At 42.7% G+C, this 17627-nt stretch overlaps 1 protein-coding gene across 2 annotated transcripts in view; it reads right to left on the reverse strand.

The window, feature by feature from the left end:
* Window positions 1-464: 464 nt before the first annotated feature.
* mra (mineralocorticoid receptor form A) overlaps window positions 465-17627 on the reverse strand; it is a 97523-nt gene continuing 80360 nt past the window's right edge. Inside the window, exons 7-9 of one of the 2 annotated variants that reach the window (XM_021573113.2) lie at window positions 12307-12437; window positions 2802-2959; window positions 465-1339 (exon numbers count right to left, since the gene is read on the reverse strand). In XM_021573113.2, the coding sequence (XP_021428788.2) occupies window positions 1184-1339; window positions 2802-2959; window positions 12307-12437 (445 nt within the window). In that variant the 3' untranslated portion in view covers window positions 465-1183. 2 annotated transcript variants of the gene reach the window in all.

Below are 17627 nucleotides of genomic sequence, written 5' to 3' on the forward strand. Positions count from 1 at the left end.
TTCTGATTTATGAATGGGTTCCTGATGAATTTGCTATGAAAAAAGAGGTCACAGCCCCAAAAAGTTGAGAACCCCTGGATAACTAACTGGGTGTACCGCGGTCAAACGCATTAAGATGTGAGGGAAAGTCGTCATTGTGAATCCATCCGGTGTTTCCATACTCCTGCACCTATTTTGGTTGGAATTAATCTACTGACAAATGTTGCGTTGTTAATCATCTACATATCAGAAAGCCTTCACGTATGACATGGCAGATTCACTTTTAACTGTTACTCAACTTTTTTCACACTGGATCACACAAAACACCATACTTTTGAAAATTCTTCATTTTGAAGTTTTTGCATATTAATACGAGTTACGTTTTTGATCGTTATACAACGTTAAAACAATTTTAGTTATGCGGGCATTTGGGTGTTGTAATGCACACCACTGCAGAACAAAAGTGGAATTAGTTACCTTTTAAACAACTATTCAGTTTATTGTTAAGCTTGTATAGCCCTTGGAGTATGTTCAAATAGACCTTGATCCTCTCACAGAAACCCTACATTTAGTCTTTGTCATGAAAAAAGTATATGTTGCCATGTAACCTAATGAAAATACACTGCATAGCAACATCTAAGCATTGTTTTCCATATTGTCAGAGTAGTAGAACTAATATCCATGAAAGCACAGTTATCATCTGACATTTTTCAGGATGGTAAGATGGTCTGTGTTACTGTCTACCTGTGTTGGTGCTGCATTACTGTACATGTGGGTCTGTGTGAATGTATGGACTGTAGCGCAACCAAAAAAATGTATGGCTTCGAATCCATAGAAAAACATCATCGTCTTTGGGGGGGGGGGGCACGCTAAGGGTCGGGATGCTTCTTTGTCACATTTTAAAAAGTCCTCGTCAGTGCGTTTTCCTTGGCTCTGAGATGTCACTCACTCAGCGTCACCTCTCTAACCGGCGGACGGAGATTGCAGTGTGGGGGACTCGACTTCCTCCACCTCACTTCCTGCCCCTCACGTGTCACTTCCTCTCCCATTTGAGAAAGGGGAGGGGGCAGCAGATTGACTGGCTGGCATAGTAGTTAGGCCACTCCTGAGGCTAGGGTCCTTCCTTGGCCTTCCTCCTCTCCCACTCCTCCCCCTCTCGTTATTTAATTCTCTCTCCTCTCTTCCTCCCAAGGACTCAGTACAGTCACTTCTTGTGGAAGTAGAGGGTGTGTGTGTTGCCCGACTCCACCTTTGGTATCTGGTCACTGATTATCTCCACCAGCATCTCTGGAAACTCCACCTTCAGAGCCTGAGACTCACGGAACGTGTAGAAACAGAAGTCTAGCAGGTTCCCCACCAGCTAGAGGACAGAGAGAGAGGGAGGGATCAATCAATAACATGTTATTTGTCACATATAGACTAACAGTGAAATGGGTCCTTCCCAACAATGCAGAGAGATAAATGTAGAAAATACACATTGAGAGGGGTAGAGGGAGAGTGGGGGAGGGAGAGCGGGAACGAGAGTTGTAGTTTGATAGAATCCAGCTGTGTTTGCATAGGGATTTCATTGGCATATCATGAAGTGTGAATAATACACAGTACAATCAAAGCCTTGTTCTTGGAAGTTGGGGTTAACTTTGTGCCCTGGGAAACCTTGAATTGGCATTCCCCTTTTCTGACGTGTGTTCGGTTACCTTACCGTACCTTATTCAGAGTGATGCCACCTACCATAGCCAGATCCTTAGGTTAACTTTGTCATGGCATTGATATGACTGTAATTGTTTATCGGTTAGGGGTCACAACTCATGAGTCTGACATACCACTAGGGGGTGCTACTGATTCTCAATAGACTATACCTCCTCTTCTACATAGGGCATCGTTTCCCAAACTAGGGGTTGCATGAGTTGAAAATGGGATCACGAGGGAAACTCTGGGGAAAAATAAATATAATAATTGCTTGGTTCATAGAACCAGGGTTACGTCAGTAACCTCTGGTAGCTTCTAGATGCGGTTGTAATAAACAGAGCGGTTTTTGTTTTCTTCCTACAAATGCGTCTCTTTTGAACAGTTTAAGCTACAAAATATTATGACCCCATCACTGAAGGAGACGACTCTCAGGAACACGTATGTGTCTACAATGCCCACAAACAGTGCAGGACTCATTAGAGTGGACAAAACCAGGCACTAAATCAGACTGGGGGGAAAAAGAACATCAATGAAGATCTATGATCTTCAGTGTAGAAAAAAACAAGATTATTGCCTGATCTTCTGAACTTCCCAATACCTTTCTGATGCATGTCAATCACTTCAAATCCTACTTCTTTCAAAAGTATGGTTTGACAGACTGATTTTAGACTGTCATAGCCCCAATATCAGGGACTTTTCCCTTTGTGAGATGTGAGTATTTTTCCTAATGCTTCTAGCTCCTAATGTTTCACCACATGCTAAGTTGTCCTTGCATAACCCCTACAGTCAGTGCGTTCAGTGCATTTAGTTAGGGGGACAGTTGTATTGACCCACCAGGCCACCACTCTGAGCCTGGACATTGATTCCTCCATGTTCCATTCATTCACCAATACAGGGCAATCTCTGCCCATTCCAAAATAAACACCCTTTAGGGCTAGTCATTGGAATGCAATATGTTATTTCAGAGATACTACCTTACATTGTTAAACTACAATCAGTGATGGGGACCTGCTATTTGAACTTGCTCTGTGTATGCATAGCATAGAGGAGGCTTGTTGATGGGACTTGGCATGGTGATGTGGCGCTGGGTCCAGTGCCTGATGTTATGGATACAGTGATGTGGGTCCAGTGCTTACATCATGCATGGCATCCAGTAGCTTGGTGAGCTGGAAGAAGCGTTGCCACGTCTGTCCAGAGTTGTTGGTGGCCTTGCCCACAGACCTCCTCAGCTCCTTGATGTAGTTCACTCTCATCTCCTCAAACGCTGCCTGGTTCTTTAGGCCCTCTTTGGGAACTGAGAGGAGAGAGGAAGCCAAAAGATAAGTATTAATGGGAGGTGTAAACAACTAGCCTGCATAACACAAGATACAGTGCCTTGCGAAAGTATTCGGCCCCCTTGAACTTTGCGACCTTTTGCCACATTTCAGGCTTCAAACATAAAGATATAAAACTGTATTTTTTTGTGAAGAATCAACAACAAGTGGGACACAATCATGAAGTGGAACGACATTTATTGGATATTTCAAACTTTTTTAACAAATCAAAAACTGAAAAATTGGGCGTGCAAAATTATTCAGCCCCCTTAAGTTAATACTTTGTAGCGCCACCTTTTGCTGCGATTACAGCTGTAAATCGCTTGGGGTATGTCTCTATCAGTTTTGCACATCGAGAGACTGACATTTTTTCCCATTCCTCCTTGCAAAACAGCTCGAGCTCAGTGAGGTTGGATGGAGAGCATTTGTGAACAGCAGTTTTCAGTTCTTTCCACAGATCCACTCGATTGGATTCAGATCTGGACTTTGACTTGGCCATTCTAACACCTGGATATGTTTATTTTTGAACCATTCCATTGTAGATTTTGCTTTATGTTTTGGATCATTGTCTTGTTGGAAGACAAATCTCCGTCCCAGTCTCAGGTTTTCTTCCAGAATGGTCCTGTATTTGGCTCCATCCATCTTCCCATCAATTTTAACCATCTTCCCTGTCCCTGCTGAAGAAAAGCAGGCCCAGACCATGATGCTGCCACCACCATGTTTGACAGTGGGGATGGTGTGTTCAGGGTGATGAGCTGTGTTGCTTTTACGCCAAACATAACGTTTTGCATTGTTGCCAAAAAGTTCAATTTTGGTTTCATCTGACCAGAGCACCTTCTTCCACATGTTTGGTGTGTCTCCCAGGTGGCTTGTGGCAAACTTTAAACGACACTTTTTATGGATATCTTTAATAAATGGCTTTCTTCTTGCCACTCTTCCATAAAGGCCAGATTTGTGCAATATACGACTGATTGTTGTCCTATGGACAGAGTCTCCCACCTCAGCTGTAGATCTCTGCAGTTCATCCAGAGTGATCATGGGCCTCTTGGCTGCATCTCTGATCAGTCTTCTCCTTGTATGAGCTGAAAGTTTAGAGGGACGGCCAGGTCTTGGTAGATTTGCAGTGGTCTGATACTCCTTCCATTTCAATATTATCGCTTGCACAGTGCTCCTTGGGATGTTTAAAGCTTAGGAAATCTTTTTGTATCCAAATCCGGCTTTAAACTTCTTCACAACAGTATCTCGGACCTGCCTGGTGTGTTCCTTGTTCTTCATGATGCTCTCTGCGCTTTTAACGGACCTCTGAGACTATCACAGTGCAGGTGCATTTATACGGAGACTTGATTACACACAGGTGGATTGTATTTATCATCATTAGTCATTTAGGTCAACATTGGATCATTCAGAGATCCTCACTGAACTTCTGGAGAGAGTTTGCTGCACTGAAAGTAAAGGGGCTGAATAATTTTGCACGCCCAATTTTTCAGTTTTTGATTTGTTAAAAAAGTTTGAAATATCCAATAAATGTCGTTCCACTTCATGATTGTGTCCCACTTGTTGTTGATTCTTCACAAAAAAATACAGTTTTATATCTTTATGTTTGAAGCCTGAAATGTGGCAAAAGGTCGCAAAGTTCAAGGGGGCCGAATACTTTCGCAAGGCACTGTACATGTATTGTATAAGCACATGGCAGTTTGACCTAAACTTGACCTGAGAACATTTCATTTGAACACCCTACGGTTCTAACCATGTCATAAGTATATTAATCAATTACCTTTTTGTTGACCAACCACATCAACCCTTTGTCACTTCGTCCATTTAATTCAGTTCATGGTAGTTGTCCTCTTTTTTTGACTTACAGCGTCAGTCAAATAACTAAGAGTGATGAACAGGATGTACAGACAGTATTTTAAGTGAGAAATTAGATAGGTGTGTCTTCTCAGGATGGATACAGGTATCCTCTCCATTTCTCCCTTTCTAAATCTCTCTTTCCCTTTAGCTCGCTCTCTCTCTCTCTCTCTCTCTCTCTCTCTCTCTCTCTCTCTCCCCCTCCCTCGCTCATATCTCCGTAGAGGACAAACTAACGGCGATATGGCTGCCTGCCAACCTCATCTTAAATGACATTCCGTGTCTGGCTGGCTAACTGATTAAGAAACACCTCGTCTCTCAAAGAATGTCTGTCTCTCAAGTCTCCCAACACAGTCTCTCTTAGATCTTTCTTCTAGTGGAGGCCTACAGGAACACTTCTGATATACACTGTGGTGTAATGAACAAAGTGCTGCAGGTACAGTAATCAAACTAACCAGCACAGTGCCTTTATCACTAGTAGCCTGCAACTCTGCCACTGTTATTCCACTGTTGCACTGGAGGTTGGTGGCACCTTAATTGGGGAGGGGTGATGGCTGGAGCGGAATCAGTGGAATTGTATCAGCATGGTTTTTATGTTTTTGCGGGCATTATAGTGATCCGTCCTCCCGTCAGCAGCCTCCTGTGCACTGTTGATTATCATAGCTGCTACTACTACAGTAGATTATCATAGTACACAGTAACCTACATTATTATGGTCATACAGAGGCATCACATGTTATTCAGACATATATTGAAAACAGGTCTATAGGTCAAAAAACAATTGTTTAGTTTTAAGTGCAATATCACGGGACAGTGTTAGTTAGGTACTCTACACACACACACCGTGTTGGCACACTAAGGCAGGTGTTCTCTACCTAATGTTGGTAATTGACTAAGCAGCTTCAGGTAATGATTACCTCAAACCAGAGCAACCAACTGTTCCAAATGACACACTTTAAAGTTTAATTGACATCCTGTTTCATAGGGAGAAGGATGACACACCATAGCCCAGGTTAGTAGGCTACCTGCCGGGCTGGTCCCAAATCTGTTGGTGCTGTATAGGCAACTCCTATGGTCAGACGTGGTGTTAGCTGGTCCCAGTTCTGTATGTGCTGAATAGCCAACACCTATGGTCAGAACAATCATGCCGAACAAACAGGTCCGGGATCAGTCTAGGACCTGCCTGGTCTCAGATCTGATCCAAACATTACATGACAGTGACCATAGCAGTTGGCAAGACAGCCCAAACCGATCTGGGATCAGTCTAGAAGCCTAGGCTACTTGCCTGGTCCAATATCTGTTTTTTGCCCACATGATGACAATAACCCTAGGAGATGGCAAGATAACACAAACAGATCTAGGACCAGTCTAGGAGGATAGGCTACCTGCCTGGCTAGAGCCTTCTGGTGTCACAGCGTGGCTCGACCTGCCTCACAGTGGTACGCTAATGACAAGCTGCTCTCCTTGTACTGTTTCTATGGTCAGTTTTGATACCTTTAAAAATGTAAATTAAAAAAGCTATTTTTTGGGTTGCCTATGGCTGAGTTGAGGCACTGTGTTGACCCTTGAGGCCTGCATTTGATATACAGATGTAGGATCTTAATTTGATCACCCTGTTCCGGGAGACCTTTCCTGCTATGCAGGCCATTTGAAACTTGTAGTGTATTTGAGGTTTAAAAACGCTTGTGAAGTTTGTTAATACCACTTTGAAATTCCGGACTTGATTTTCCCTTAGGGGGTCTGGCCCGCCCTACCGTACCTACTTGCCCGTCCAAATAAAATATTGATCTGACAGATGCACGCTGACAGAAAGACTCAATCTCAGATAAAGTATCAGCGTGAGCATCATGTATCTGATAGTCTGGACAAAAGGAGTATGGCACGTCGTACTTTAAAAAAAATCTGTGGATTGTTTCAAATCACATGCATAGGCCTATTTGGGAAGCCAGCAATTTGGGCAATGCACTTGGCAATAGGCCTAGTTGATTATTTAGTTGCGACTGTCAGTGAAAATGATCTTAAATGTGTGAAGATAATGTGTCTTGAGTATCATTTAAAGTGTGGAGACAAGAAGGGGAGTGGTGTGTGGCGACGATATGGGCGTCTTTCTCCAGAATGTGCTCCGCTGTCTGCTGCATTGTTTCATTGTGTGAATTGTTTGCCCTTTTGATTAGATTTGTTTTAATCAATTCACCATTACATATGTAACCAGTAGGTCTACTAAATGTACCGTTCATCCCTGTCATCTGGCTACTTTAATTTATGTTAATGCATGTATTACAGACATTTATTATTCTCATTCTAAGAGTGGAAACGTTGTTTGCAGAGAAATCTGTTTAAGTTAATTTTATATCCATAATTTAGGAGTTTTAAAATGTTTTGTCTTTTGTTTGGAGAGCTCCATGTGAGCAATGAGGATGTGAGTGGTTGAGGGAGCGCGCGCCCATGAACACGCCAACCTGCTGAGTTGATACAATATTGCACTTTACTAGCGATAGCTCACGTCAAGACAGGTTGAAAGGGAGGCAGACAGGCAGAGTATAGAGATTAATACGATTGACAGAACCTGAATTTTCATCAGGCTTATTTATTAGTTGGCTTTAGGCCTATGTATTTTACTTAGTTAACGATGGGAGTTATTGGCCTACTGCTGCATTGGCCTATAGGCTATCTCTGGGTAACATGCACTCATTTCTTTAGCTGCCAAAGTATCACGGTGTATCAATGTGTTCATATGGCAAAGGCTGGTACTCTTGCATTAGTTAAATTTGAGGTTTTATCATTTTGATTCAGATTTTTATGATTAACCACGTGACAATAATTTTGAGAAACGAAAACATTATTGAAATGAAACTGTTCCACAAACATTTTATATAAAATATAATCCATAACTGGAACGTAGATCGGTAGAAATGGTAGGATAAATTGTAAACTTCTCCAAACTTGAAACTACGAGCTGCCTGTGGTCTTTACTATAACACCCAATAACACAATTCCTGAAAAAAAAACGGCTCGTTTTTAGAAATCAAATGCCCATCCAACTGATTCGCTCTGTTACCGGCCCTGAAACAATGCCCATTTATTATAATCCACGTAATAATTCATACTTCCTGTTGCTGCAGGATTATTTTTTAAGCTGTAGCAAATTGGCTCAAATTAAGATCCTACATCTGTACTATACTCCGTCTGTAGTAAATGTGGTGCACCTGCAAGTAAACATTTAATTGTACTGTGTACACCATGTGTGTCATGTACATATGACAAATACACTTGATTTGATTTTATGTTTAATTAGCCTAGTTTCAAGCTTTGCATTTGAAGACTTAACCCAAACCAATATGTGGCAGACAGAAACACACACCTGTTGATGCTGAGAGCCATGTGGGAAAATACAGTTGACAGGACTTTTTGTTTCTTGGAACACACAGCCACAGGCAAGAGTAGGACTAGAGCCTGTCAGTTAGCATTGCATCTTGGAGGAAATCGCTCAGCGAATGGCAATGCTCAGTCGTACGTACGCAGGCACGACACACACACACAGAGGCATAGACACCATGAGAGATGCAGACGCGCACACACACAAACCTAGCCTAGAACGTAGCAGAGACCAAGAGCAAAATAACGACAAAGCAGTAACTAGAGCTCTCTGGAAAAGCATCAAGGCGAGAGAGAGGGATTCTGTTCTTTCTGTTTCGCGGCTTGTTTTGTGGCCCTTATTAACAGGAACATGCTAAAACCAGTGCCACATTTGGGCCCTGTGTTCTCGCCCCACTGACTCAGTCCCTAATTTAATTCAGCTCCAGTTGGCATTTAGTGTCTAGGGCCTGCAGAAAGTGTCATTAAGGGGCGTGGCCGGCAGAAAGTGTGTCATTTAGGGGCGTGGCCGGCAGAAAGTGTCATTAAGGGGTGTGGCTGGCAGAAAGGGTGTAATTTAGGGGCGTGGCCGGCAGAAAGTGGGTAAATTATTCAACGCAGGTACCCAACCTAGATGTGTCAACCAGGCCGTATTTCACACTCACGCACGCACATCCATATTTCTTAAGCAGCACCGGGTTTAATAAATAATAATAAGCACCAAACGGAAGAAAACTGACTGAAATAGGGAGGGACTATCTATACCTGAACTTGTCCAATAAGAAATGCTTGTTTTCATTTTCCATTGCAAAACCTTTTGCTACGGTGCTCCCTAATGAATATGACCCAGGATTTTTTATGAATTGCAACCTGTTGAACCCTCTTCTTTTTTTTCTTCCTTTTTTTTCTTCTTTTTTTCACAACCTAGAAATACTTGCATTGCTTCTGCCTCCTGATAAGTTCTGTACATAGCCTATATATTATATTGGGTGTCAATGTGAAAATATCCTATCGTTAAACACACATGACATGTAGCTTCCTGCTTTAGTCTTACCAGCTCATACCTCACTGACTGTGTGTCTTGGCCTTGATTCAAGCTATGATGTACCGGCTTACAAAGGGAAATGCAGGGTATTTCAATAAATAAAGACTGCCGTACGAATATGCCTGTAGACTGTTCTGCTCCTAGATAAAAACTTAATCCAGAAAGATATCGCATCCTGTCGCACCGGAAACGTTTAATAAAACCATGTCAAAAACAGCCCCCCTAATGAATAACACTCAAAGGATTATTATCTATCTGACAAATAAATCAGATTATAATAATGGATTGTGGTTTATATAATGATTATATTGCTTTTTTTGTACTAGTTGTAGAACGCTACTTTGTGTGGGGTAACTCACGTTATCTACCATTAGTGTAGCACCCACCTAGCGAGTGAGGCTAATGCATGTCAAGTTTAGAAACCATTTTATGACAATCATCCAGCACAATATGTATTAGGGGGCGTTCTATTACCGAGTATTGTTTAAAGGATAATGTTTCCATACACTGTCACTGTGGAGCCGAAGAGTTCATCTGTTTTTATCGGATCACACCCATTCTACAGGGTCTCATGAGACACTGCAGGGCAAGTGAACCCTTAACCAAGGTCAAAGACAAAAAAAACGCTCCACACACAACTACTTCTCTGTAAACACCTTTCCACAATAACTCATCACACACATTATCCTTATCTCTCTTTATTAGTTGGTGACAGTCTGTGCTCAAGGATATGGAGGAAGTTGGTAGCTGGAAATGTTTTCTCTGCCTCAAGTATCAGATCTAATTTCACTGTTAGTCACAAATATTAAAAGAGGACGAAATAGCCTTTTACAAACCTAAAAAGTAAACAACATAAAATTCAGTCACTTCAGTATAGAAGGATTGAGATGCTAAAATGAGAACCTCTATCATCATCCACAAGACCTACAGTAGGATGCAATCTCTGACAGACACTACTAAAACCCTATTCTGACAGATTCATGCAGCCATATAAGATCAGTCAGATCACCACAGCTCTCTCTCTCTCCCCTCCATTTGGGCCATGTTTGAAGGAAGTAGGAGAAAAACAGCAGGTTTTGGAGTGCTGCCCAGTGCTTGACTGGACTTTATTAAGTACAGCAGGGCTCTTTGGAGAGGCTCTAGAGGATGAGGAGGGAAGAGGCAACAACAACAACAGACGGACCAGAGAGCGCTCTCGTTCTTTCTGTGCTCTCTCTCACTCTCACACTCACTCACTCACTCACTCACATATATATTCATTCCATCCTTCCACTCCAACAGTACTCCTGCGTTCAGATTAATTTACTGACACTCAGGTTATGTCAGGCCAGTGTCAATGCCCTTTGGGAATGCTTAGAATTTAGGGACTAAAATCTAATTTAATTCAAATTACACAAGTGTGTTATGTCATTGATTGATCTCCTTTTCATTTAAGATACACATTTTTAGTTAATTTTATTTTTTTATGCATATCCTCTGAGTGGGGTCATGGCCAGTGCCACTGGAGCACCCCTGGAGCAATTAGAGTTAAGTGCCTTGCTCAAGTGCACATCAACAGATTATTATACAATGTTTTACCTTGTTGGCTCCAATATTCAAACCAGCAACCTTTGGGCTACTGGCCCAACGCTCTAACCTTGAGGCTAAATGCCACCCCTTGCAGGTAGATAAAGCAATATGCAACTAAATTAGGTGTCGATAACGTAATTTTTTATTAAAGGGGTCATAGCTGCGGGAAGTAGTTTTGGGGTGGAGGTGCCTACATTTTTTGTTGGTGTAATGAAGCCCTGTATTTACTTCCCCAAAGCCAGATGAACTCGTGGATACTATGTTTGTCTCTCAATGCCGTTTTAAGGAATTTGCTAACTAGCATTGGCGTAATTGCTAACGCTAGCTTGCACTGGCTCGCGAAACTAACTCTAACTTCCTCTGGATGCAGAGACGTACAAATGTAATCCATGAGTATTCTCCGACTCTGCAGAAGTAGATAAATGGCTTCATTGTCAAAATCCCAAAGCATCCCTTTAATAGTTTGTCATTTTCCGCTCTGTTTGCTCTAACAACACTCCTAGCCAGGCTTCCATTATCAATCAGGCAGAAATCCATGGAAAGCTGAGTAGTGCTGCCTCTGGCTCCAAGTGAGACTACCCAGGATCCTCCAAACGGAGGCCCTGCCTGACAAGTCTAATAAACATTCCTACAAATCCGCACGGCGGCAGTTCAAAGCAGAGCAGAGGGCTGAAGCCTGGCCTCCCAAAATAGCTCCCATAACTGGCCTATGTAGCCTTGCCCTCCTGTAGCTCTGCCTGCCTGCTCTGCCCCGACTGAGTTTACTGCTGGACGCCAACAAGAACCTTGTCCTCAGTTGCCATATGGTGAAACAATATGGGGGTCTCGCTTTCTTTATGTCCCGTGTGGCTCAGTTGTTAGACCATGACGCTTGCAATGACAGGGTTGTGGGTTCGATTCCCGAAGGAGGACCAGAACAGAAAGGGGTGCACTCCCTACTGGAAATCGCTCTGGATAAGAGCGTCTGCTAAACGCCTAAAATGTAAATCCCTCTCTCACACTGAGATTCTTCTCTCTGTGTGTACTTTCTCACTATTTTACCTCTCGCTCTCTCTCTCCATCGATTGCCCTCTCTCTTCTCTTTCTCTCTGGCACATTAGTGTCATGACAGGTTGCATGCCAGAGGTATAGCATAATCGTTGCATCCTGTAGTGTCACCCAATCCCGCTTTCCGTGCATACCTAGAATGTAAACTACTCCAGCTTATTATAGACGTGACCCTGTATGTATACCTGTTATTGTTGTTGTTCCTGTTTGTGTTCCAACTCCAAGCTCAGCAAACAAATTACAAGTGATGTACCTGTTATTTACTCTGTCAACCTGCTTGTATACTGACATGTGGCTGATACACACTTACCTCACTGCAGCTAGCTGTTGATTGGTGCAACACAAACACACACACACCATATAGACACACACACTGCTGTATGCACACACTCACTTAAGAGTTGGATGTTTTTCTGGCAAAGGAACTCACACTTCCCCCCTTCCACACACCTTCAGCTGACTTACCTGTGCTGAGCAGCAGCAACACTTTCATGGAGAGGAACTCTTGGTAGGTGAGCTGTAGCCTGACAAACTCCTGGCTCACCTGCCTCATGCCCAGACACAGGTCGTACATGGCTGACTGCTGCATGCGGTCCCTGGGGGGAGAAAGGATGGTTGGTCAGTGCCTGAGGCGTATTGGTTCTTGCTCTCACTATACAGCGTTGTAAGTTGACCTCTTAAAAACAACTGTTTGAGTGCAATCCCACTGGGAACACACTGGTTGAATCAACGTTGTTTTCACGTCAGTTCGATGAAATTCCGTTGAACCAATGTGGAGTAGACGTTGAAATGACGTCTGTGCCAAGTGGGATGGCTCAGTAAGCTCCCATTAGCATTGACTGTATTGTGTCCAGCCAAACTCATCTCAGATGTCCATGAAATACAGCCAACATCCCCAAAACACTGTGAATCATCCATGTAAACTCTTATATGTACATTTCCCACCATCCACCACATGATAACATACAAGATATTTGTATCCTCCCCCCTACACACACACACACACACACACACACACACACACATACTACTGCGCCTCAACCCTTTGGAACATCTTTCCACATCGTTATTCTACTCGCTGAGATAGGATGAGTTGAGAGCCAAATTCCTCTAGAGTGCAGAGCACTGCACACCCACAGGAACACAACGCAGATGACTTAGCTGCTTCAGTACACTGTGTAAAGGCTGGGAAAGACTTACTGCATCACCCCAGTCATGGTACCTGAAAACACACACATACACTAGCATACACACTCCGTTCTAAACATAGTCACTCACACACCATATCAGAGACGTTGATCTCAATCCTGTCAAAGTGCAGAAACGGCAACCAACAACAACGGGGCAGAGGGACAGTAGAGTAGGTTGGGTCGGATGGAGAGGGAGAGCCAATGTGTTATGCAGATGCCGCAAATCCCAGGGAATTATGGGTTTTGGAAGCCACCTTCTCCACTTTAAATCACCCATCATGTCGAGACTCGAATAATCAAATGCAAGCGGTGTGGCTCCACTTGAAAGGGAATTCACCATAGGGCTGCATAGCAAACGGCACCCCGTGCCCTATTTAGTGCACTACTTCTGACCAGAGCCCTATGGGGCTAGGGTGCGATTTGGGATGCAGCTCATGTGATACTACTGCAGAAACCGCATCGTGACACTAGGACAGAGGAGGGAGATTCTGCTCTGTGGATCGAACCAGTCTTAACATTCTGAAACAGATTTGCAGCAACAAGGGAGAATTGGTGCATATGTTCTCATTATAAGCATAAAGCAGGTTTAAAATACTAATTAGTCCAATTAGTTTACTGTATACGATGTTCATCTGGCTGCATGAGGCTTGGTTTAGCTGAGTGTCTCGTTCTTTTTCTGAGTGTGACTGTATTTCTGTCTGTCTGACTTAGTCTAACTTAAGAACATATGAAAAATGTACAGTGCCTTGCGAAAGTATTCGGCCCCCTTGAACTTTGCGACCTTTTGCCACATTTCAGGCTTCAAACATAAAGATATAAAACTGTATTTTTTTGTGAAGAATCAACAACAAGTGGGACACAATCATGAAGTGGAACGACATCTATTGGATATTTCAAACTTTTTTAACAAATCAAAAACTGAAAAATTGGGCGTGCAAAATTATTCAGCCCCTTTACTTTCAGTGCAGCAAACTCTCTCCAGAAGTTCAGTGAGGATCTCTGAATGATCCAATGTTGACCTAAATGACTAATGATGATAAATACAATCCACCTGTGTGTAATCAAGTCTCCGTATAAATGCACCTGCACTGTGATAGTCTCAGAGGTCCGTCAAAAGCGCAGAGAGCATCATAAAGAACAAGGAACACACCAGGCAGGTCCGAGATACTGTTGTGAAGAAGTTTAAAGCCGGATTTGGATACAAAAAGATTTCCTAAGCTTTAAACATCCCAAGGAGCACTGTGCAAGCGATAATATTGAAATGGAAGGAGTATCAGACCACTGCAAATCTACCAAGACCTGGCCGTCCCTCTAAACGTTCAGCTCATACAAGGAGAAGACTGATCAGAGATGCAGCCAAGAGGCCCATGATCACTCTGGATGAACTGCAGAGATCTACAGCTGAGGTGGGAGACTCTGTCCATAGGACAACAATCAGTCAGTATATTGCACAAATCTGGCCTTTATGGAAGAGTGGCAAGAAGAAAGCCATTTCTTAAAGATATCCATAAAAAGTGTTGTTTAAAGTTTGCCACAAGCCACCTGGGAGACACACCAAACATGTGGAAGAAGGTGCTCTGGTCAGATGAAACCAAAATTGAACTTTTTGGCAACAATGCAAAATGTTATGTTTGGCGTAAAAGCAACACAGCTGAACACACCATCCCCACTGTCAAACATGGTGGTGGCAGCATCATGGTTTGGGCCTGCTTTTCTTCAGCAGGGACAGGGAAGATGGTTAAAATTGATGGGAAGATGGATGGAGTCAAATACAGGACCATTCTGGAAGAAAACCTGATGGAGTCTGCAAAAGACCTGAGACTGGGACGGAGATTTGTCTTCCAACAAGACAATGATCCAAAACATAAAGCAAAATCTACAATGGAATGGTTCAAAAATAAACATATCCAGGTGTTAGAATGGCCAAGTCAAAGTCCAGACCTGAATCCAATCGAGAATCTGTGGAAATAACTGAAAACTGCTGTTCACAAATGCTCTCCATCCAACCTCACTGAGCTCGAGCTGTTTTGCAAGGAGGAATGGGAAAAAATTTCAGTCTCTCGATGTGCAAAACTGATAGAGACATACCCCAAGCGACTTACAGCTGTAATTGCAGCAAAAGGTGGTGCTACAAAGTATTAACTTAAGGGGGCTGAATAATTTTGCACGCGCAATTTTTCAGTTTTTGATTTGTTAAAAAAGTTTGAAATATCCAATAAATGTCGTTCCACTTCATGATTGTGTCCCACTTGTTGTTGATTCTTCACAAAAAAATACAGTTTTATATCTTTATGTTTGAAGCCTGAAATGTGGCAAAAGGTCGCAAAGTTCAAGGGGGCCGAATACTTTCGCAAGGCACTGTATGTGTTTTAGGAGAAGCATTGTGTTGGAGTTCTGCAAACTGCATTTCATTATTGGGAGAACCTTGGGTCTGAGTACAAAAAGTCTCTACATATTTTGTCTGAAATCAATTTTGCTGAATCATTGCCCAAAATGAGAAGAAACTCACTGCCCCTGGTTTTTCTCTCTCCGGCTCTCACCGTTGCCATGGAGAGAGATTCAGGAATCAAGAGCGAGTACGTAAAAAGTCAGACTCACTTCACTGATGTGAATATCCCTGATAGACAGAGCAACTACAACTGTATAACCCCCACTTAAAATACAATAGTTTGTATTGTTTGTTTTTCTTGGGGTCACTGGATATTATTGGCAAACGTCTTTCAGAGTCTTGTTTATACCTCGTTATCTTCTATCCTCTTGGGTCGAGAATGAACTTTGCATGACCTTCTTGACCCTCCTCTGTCAATTGCTACAGTTTAGGTCTAGATGCACCCACTACGGGCCCAAAAGTTGGAATAACCGTTTTAATACAGCTATTGCAAGCTATTATCAAACGTTAATGCATAAATTAAGTTTAAAGAGCCACTGAACACAGATTGGTGTGTTTTTTCTGTTTTTCTGCTCATTAGAAATATGAGATATCAGTCTGGGAAGTGTGTTCCTGACCGATTCTGCATTTGGTTAATGACGTTGGTCTCCCATGAGACACTGCAGGTGCAGAAGCCTATTTCACTTCCTCATAATCCCCAGAATAAATCTAAGAACTCAACAAATCTTTCATTAATTTGTACATTTATGCCAATGATGTTTTAGTAGTGAAATTTTACATCTAAGGTATTTGGTGCAGTATTTCTCAAGTAAATAATGTGTTGTCTTATGTAAACAAAGTGGGAGTTGCTGGGTAGGTCTGCCTCACTGTCTATGCTATTGGATAGACAGCAATCACTGCAGCTGTTCACCCCATGTTAGTGGGAAAATGGACAAATCGCCAAATCAAATCAAAACCCAACCTTCATTTACATGTACAGACGTTCCAAACTCCATTTTAGACGAGACTGACTTTATGACCAAAATTATCCTATTTACACGTTGTAGTCAATTTTGACACTAGAATAACCGTTTCGGACTCATATCGATGCCACACAGTTTTCAAAGGGATTCGTTGCTTTTTGAAGCCAGTTGCTCTTTAATTTAGATGTATTTGGCTTTGACATCAAGGGCACATTTGTCTTTTTTTTTGTTCTCTCTCAATCAGTAGACCTAACTAAATTAGGACGAAAAATCCAAGTGGGCGGACTATCCAGCTCCAGCCAATTAATTCATTAAACAATGTCAAGACAAGGATGTCACTAAGGAGCCATAGAAACCATAAGTTAACAACCTGCTTCCTCAAGGACTAGAGATGAACAAACTGCTTCCTCCTCAAGGACTAGAGATGAACAAACTGCTTCCTCCTCAAGGACTAGAGATGAACAAACTGCTTCCTCCTCAAGGACTAGAGATGAACAAACTGCTTCCTCCTCGAGGACTAGAGATGAACAAACTGCTTCCTCCTCAAGGACTAGAGATGAACAAACTGCTTCCTCCTCGAGGACTAGAGATGAACAAACTGCTTCCTCCTCGAGGACTAGAGATGAACAAACTGCTTCCTCCTCGAGGACTAGAGATGAACAAACTGCTTCCTCCTCAAGGACTAGAGATGAACAAACTGCTTCCTCCTCGAGGACTAGAGATGAACAAACTGCTTCCTCCTCAAGGACTAGAGATGAACAAACTGCTTCCTCCTCGAGGACTAGAGATGAACAAACTGCTTCCTCCTCAAGGACTAGAGATGAACAAACTGCTTCCTCCTCAAGGACTAGAGATGAACAAACTGCTTCCTCCTCAAGGACTAGAGATGAACAAACTGCTTCCTCCTCAAGGACTAGAGATGAACAAACTGCTTCCTCCTCAAGGACTAGAGATGAACAAACTGCTTCCTCCTCGAGGACTAGAGATGAACAAACTGCTTCCTCCTCGAGGACTAGAGATGAACAAACTGCTTCCTCCTCGAGGACTAGAGATGAACAAACTGCTTCCTCCTCGAGGACTAGAGATGAACAAACTGCTTCCTCCTCGAGGACTAGAGATGAACAAACTGCTTCCTCCTCGAGGACTAGAGATGAACAAACTGCTTCCTCCTCAAGGACTAGAGATGAACAAACTGCTTCCTCCTCGAGGACTAGAGATGAACAAACTGCTTCCTCCTCAAGGACT

Source organism: Oncorhynchus mykiss, chromosome 19, assembly GCF_013265735.2.
Source record: "Oncorhynchus mykiss isolate Arlee chromosome 19, USDA_OmykA_1.1, whole genome shotgun sequence".
NCBI classification, from domain to species: Eukaryota; Metazoa; Chordata; class Actinopteri; order Salmoniformes; family Salmonidae; genus Oncorhynchus; species Oncorhynchus mykiss.